This window comes from Pygocentrus nattereri, chromosome 16 (assembly GCF_015220715.1).
Source record: "Pygocentrus nattereri isolate fPygNat1 chromosome 16, fPygNat1.pri, whole genome shotgun sequence".
Lineage (NCBI taxonomy): Eukaryota > Metazoa > Chordata > Actinopteri > Characiformes > Serrasalmidae > Pygocentrus > Pygocentrus nattereri.
Genome location: NC_051226.1, coordinates 5,521,269 through 5,526,268, shown reverse-complemented (window position 1 = coordinate 5,526,268; position 5,000 = coordinate 5,521,269). Strand labels below are relative to the sequence as shown.

The 5,000-nt window shown below is 43.6% G+C and overlaps 1 protein-coding gene across 4 annotated transcripts in view; it reads left to right on the top strand.

The window, feature by feature from the left end:
• Positions 1-5,000, top strand: part of ctif (CBP80/20-dependent translation initiation factor) — a 194,087-nt gene that overhangs the window by 144,074 nt on the left and 45,013 nt on the right. For all 4 annotated transcript variants that reach the window (XM_017711333.2, XM_017711332.2, XM_017711331.2 and 1 more), the window contains 2 exons: positions 1,547-1,979; positions 2,566-2,865. In XM_017711333.2, coding sequence (XP_017566822.1) covers positions 1,547-1,979; positions 2,566-2,865 — 733 coding nt within the window. The remainder of the gene's footprint in view (positions 1-1,546; positions 1,980-2,565; positions 2,866-5,000) is intronic.

Genomic DNA, 5,000 nt, shown 5'->3' with positions numbered 1-5,000 from the left:
GTATCAGAGAAACAGATGGACTACAGTCTGTAACTGTAGAACTACAAAGTGCAGCTATACAGTAAGAGGAGCTGATAAAGTGGACAGTGAGCGTAGAAACAAGGAGGTGGTCAGGATGTCACGCCTTATCAGCGTATATAGTGTGTATGATCATTTCAAGTGAAATTTAATATTCACAGCATTATTTAAAACACCCCTCATCTCCCATGACCACCAGCAGATACTGTATACTGTCTTAGATACATGAGTGTATACATTAGATTGTTTGGAGATAAAGCCAGAGAGGCCAGGTTGAGATGGTTTGGACATGTGTTGAGGAGGAATAGTGGATATATTGGGCAAAGAATGTTGGAGATGGAGCTGCCGGGTAGAAGGAGAAGAGGTAGACCTCAGAGAAGGTTTATGGATGTAGTGAAGGTGGACATGGAGATGGTTGGAGGCAGTGGATAGGGCAAGATGGAGGCAGATGATCCGCTGTGGTGACCCCTAAAGTGAGAAGCCAGAAGAAGAAGAAGTGTATACATTAGATACACTTTAAAAATCTGTTTTTCTGAGCAGCAAGAATTTATGTGCTTAAGAATAATATTAGAATAAAAGCTCATACAGTCATATGAAAAAATCCCAGTACAGTTACGTTTTGTTGGTTTTCAGAGTTGATTTTCCTCTGCAGGAAACAAACATATATAAGACCTTTTTCTGCCTTTACATATTAATGTATAAGTTGAGATTTAGTTCAAATTATGTTTTAATAGCATTTATTTAAATTTAAACTCAGAAATCCACATTTTCAATTTAGATGAGTTAAAGAAAATTAAACAAATCTAAGTTATTTATAGCATAGATATGAAACTGGGGGAAAAAAAAGAATAAAGTGATAAAACTTTACTGTCCAGACTTGTAGCTTTACAGGAGAACAAAAAACCTTCCTAACTTTTAATGTAAGTTAATGTAAAGATGTTTTATTCCAAGTGAATTTGGAGCGTTTCTATTGGTCCAATCATCATGAAATTTTAAAACAGTGTGAAGGATAAGTGCAATGTTCAAATGATGTAATAAACTAAAAATCAAGGAAAGTGGAGATGTTTTTCTTTCTTTCCGTCAATGTCTGCACTTCTACGATGTGCTCATGGTGCCCAAATCTCTCTGTGTAGCAGTATTTATCATCCAGTTCCTAATCCAGTTAAACAGTCCTTCATTAAATTAAATCAGCCGCTGCTGTTGGGTTTGAATAAATCTATGTAAAGGCAGGAGTTACTGAGGAAAAATCTGGAACCTTAAATGGGTTCCTCTGAGTTTTGTTGGGTTCCTCTGAGTTTTGTTGGGTTCCTCTGAGTTATTCGCCCCAGAAGTCAGCAACACAATGAAAATACATTGAAATGAATGTGATTTCACACCCAGACAAAATGCTATTGTGACCTTTTTTCAAATACCCGAATAAGTAACCGACCCTAAGATACCAGCCTGTACAAGCTCATCCATCTCTGGTAACAGATCACACTGTCTGCAATTAACGTAACCTAATTTCTGTTTACCTCACTGCTTCCAGGAGACAACAACGCCCCCCTGGCGGAGGAGGCGGAGGAGGGAAATCCCACAATCCTCAGCAGCAACAGCAGCCGCCGCAACAGCAACAGCAACAGCAACAGCAGCCAACCAATCAAACGCAACAACTTGGCCCCGACCACCAATCAGAAGGAAGCAATGTAAAGCACGGGGGACGGGGCTACCAGCAGGGCCGAGGGTCGCATCACGGCTATAGCCAGAACCGCCGCTGGCACCAGCACCACAAACAGCAGGCCAACTCAGGCCAGGGCTCACGCAACACCAAAGAGGCAGAGAGCGTGAGAGGAGAAGAGCAGGAGCACGGGACGGAGAGAGCGAAGGACGGACCCGCAGGAGAAAACAGCAAAAAAGAGGGAGGAAAGGTCAGCCTGCTGCAGTCCTCCAAAGAGAGGCTGAGGAGGAGGCTGAAGGAGAAGGTGAGGAGGTTTACACCATTCGCAAAGACCTCATTCAGAGTTTTTCATTTATCAGGATTGTAGCCTGTTACATTTTAAACCACATGCACCTACACTTAGACCTAATTCCAAACAGGTTGGGACAGCAGGTAAAATGTAAATAAAACCAGAAAGCAGTGATTTACAGGTTTTTAATTAAAAACAGCATAGAGAAAAGATATTTAATAATTTACCTTATCAACTATCAGTTTCACCGTCTACATTCCATAACATTATTAAACATAGACAGTATCCATAGGAATCTCTGTGTGGCGCTGCATTAAAGCTGACATCATCTTGTAACGATTGGAATCACATGTTCTCAGGAATGCTTCAGACTGTTATCAGTAAACACCGTTTGTTGCTGCATCTCCAAATGCAAGTCAAGACTCTACTATGTAAAGAGGATGCCATAGATCAACAACATCCAGAAACACCGCCGACTTCTCTGGGCTGAAGCTCATCTGAGATGGACTGACGCCGAGTGAAATGTGCTGTGGTCTGTGGAGTCTGTTGGTCATTTTCTCATTGAAACTCATTGAAATGTCTTATTCTGTCTGATTGGCAGGAGGACATTCCGGTGGCCATGGTGGGTCCACAGAGGAACCGCATGGACAAATTGCTGGAGATCCTAAACAGCATGAGGAGTAACAGCAGCGGGGTGGAGGGCCAGCTCACCTCCTTCATGGAAGAGGCTCAGAACTCGGCCGACTCTGAGGAGACGCTCACCGAGATCGTTCAGACCATTTACAGAAAAGCCGTCAGCGACCGCAGCTTCGCCGCCACCGCTGCAAAACTCTGCGACAGGATGGCTCTGTTCATGGTGGAGGGAACCAAGTTCCGCTCACTGCTGCTCAACATGTTACAGGTGTGTTTACAGAGACCATCAGCACGGAGACGTTACAGCACTGCACCGTGTTGTCGTCAACAACATTAACATAGCGCTGTTTGATGCTTCTGTCTGTGTTTTATCATATCGTAATCAAACCTCCTACACCAGCTCTTCTCTCATCTCCCTCATTTTCCTCGTTTTATTGCTTACAGCTTATCTCTCTATTTCCGTCTTCCTTTCCACTCAGCAAACTCCGTCTTTCCCTCACATCTCGCTCAGAATTTCCCTCATCTCTCTTCGTTTGTGTTCTGCTCTTCTCTCTCTCTCATCTCCGTCCTGTTCTTCGCTTTCTTTGTCTGTTCTTTCTGTTTTTCTTTCTGTCCTCTCTCTCGCTTTCCTCATCTGATTTTCCTGATCTGCTCTTCTTTCTCTTGCTTTCTCTCTCTCTCTCTCTCTCTCTCTCTCTCTCTCTCTCTCTCTCTCTCTCTCTCTCCCTCCCACCTCTCTCTCCGTATTCTCTCTCTCTCTCTCTCTCTCTCTCTCTCTCTCTCCCATACTTGCTATCAGTGGCTTTAAAAAGAAAATTAAAATCCTCATTAACATTGCGCACACTTTAGTGTGTGATGTATAAAACCGTGTGTGCGCACGTCTTTGCGTGTGCGCGTGTGTGTGTGTGTGTGTGTGTGTGTGTGTGTGTGTGTGTGTGGGCGTTATTCTGGTGTAAGCATGTACGCCATATGTTACTGATAGCACCTATTCTTTGCCAGAGCTCCAGTGCTGGTGTGTTTATCCTTCTGCTTTACTTGTGTCCCCTGCAGTATAAGCCCCTGCAGTATAAGTGCAGTTACTAATGGACCTTTTTCACAGTCACTGTGTCGTCACATCAAATACAAATAGTGTTCACTACAAATAGTAGCGTTATCCAACGTCCACCTGCACCGTTTTACAGAGCAGCAATAGAGTGTCTCCGCTTTTCAGCATCGTCCTTCGGCCTCAGCCAGTAGAAGAGCAGTTTGCATGTCTGGTAGCTTCTCTACCATGAGCAGAAAGGCTAGTCTGACGTGGCTTTAGCACGTTATGCAAAAGTTAACCATTTAATCTGTGGACACAGTGACCATCCGGTAAACATAGTGCACTGCGGCAAACAACGGAGCCACACGTCCCACGTCTGAAAGCGCGTCTCCATGTCAAAGCAGCTACGTTTAGACGGCCGAATGTATTCCGCAAAAATCTGCTTCAGAACCGCGAGAAACCTCCCTGAGGCGGGTTTCGCAAAGCGGAAAAGAAGCAGTTCAGCACCACATCCACACATCCCTAAACAGACCTGCACTCACTGCACTTTATTTTGGAGGAGAAAATGTCCACCAGGTTTAGTTTTTCCTACTCAGTCCATGTAAACATTAGCAACATTAGCCCTGAACACCATAACCAGCAACGTATTTCTACGTCACAGTTACTGATCACTGAGCTACAGTGGAGAGGAGGCGGTTTCTCAGGGTTTCTAATCAAATGTCTGTGATGAGAATCTCCAGGATTTAAAACACACCCGTTTGTCTTGGAGCGTTTTGAATCACAAACATGAGTAAATCTGTCCTGTACAGCCCGTTTTCACTCCACAGCTCAGTTTTACTCTCCTTTTGATCGGCTGCCTCGTTAAAAGACAAGCGGAGCTTTTTCAGCTGAACATTTTTAAACTTGATGGAGTGGAAGCTCAGGTGAGGCTGTTTAGTTGAGTTATTGGTGCATTAGGAACGCAGTAATGATTCCCAGCAGTATCAGCCGTTGTTTACAGAGCAGAACGGAAGCCGTGGAACGCCACTATTTACTCTTCTCTGTTAACCAACTTGGAAGTGTGGTCTAAAAAATGGTCTATTGAATGGGGTCAATTAAGCAGTCTCAGGTGAGGGTCTTCCTCACCAGCCCGCTGTGTTCTTCGGTTTTTCACACCAGTGAAATAAATGCACCAAAATATAAGACAGTAAGAGTACACTTATATAAGGACCTACATGAGGACTTGGGCAATAATAAAAATATCAGTAATTATCAAAATCAGTTCTTTTTTCAATATCACTAAATCTTGTTTGAGGTAGAATGAATTCATTGCTCTTTTCCTCGGCCTGTTATTAGCGGAAAAGACCTGAACTTCGAACAGATGCTTCTACAGTAAACTG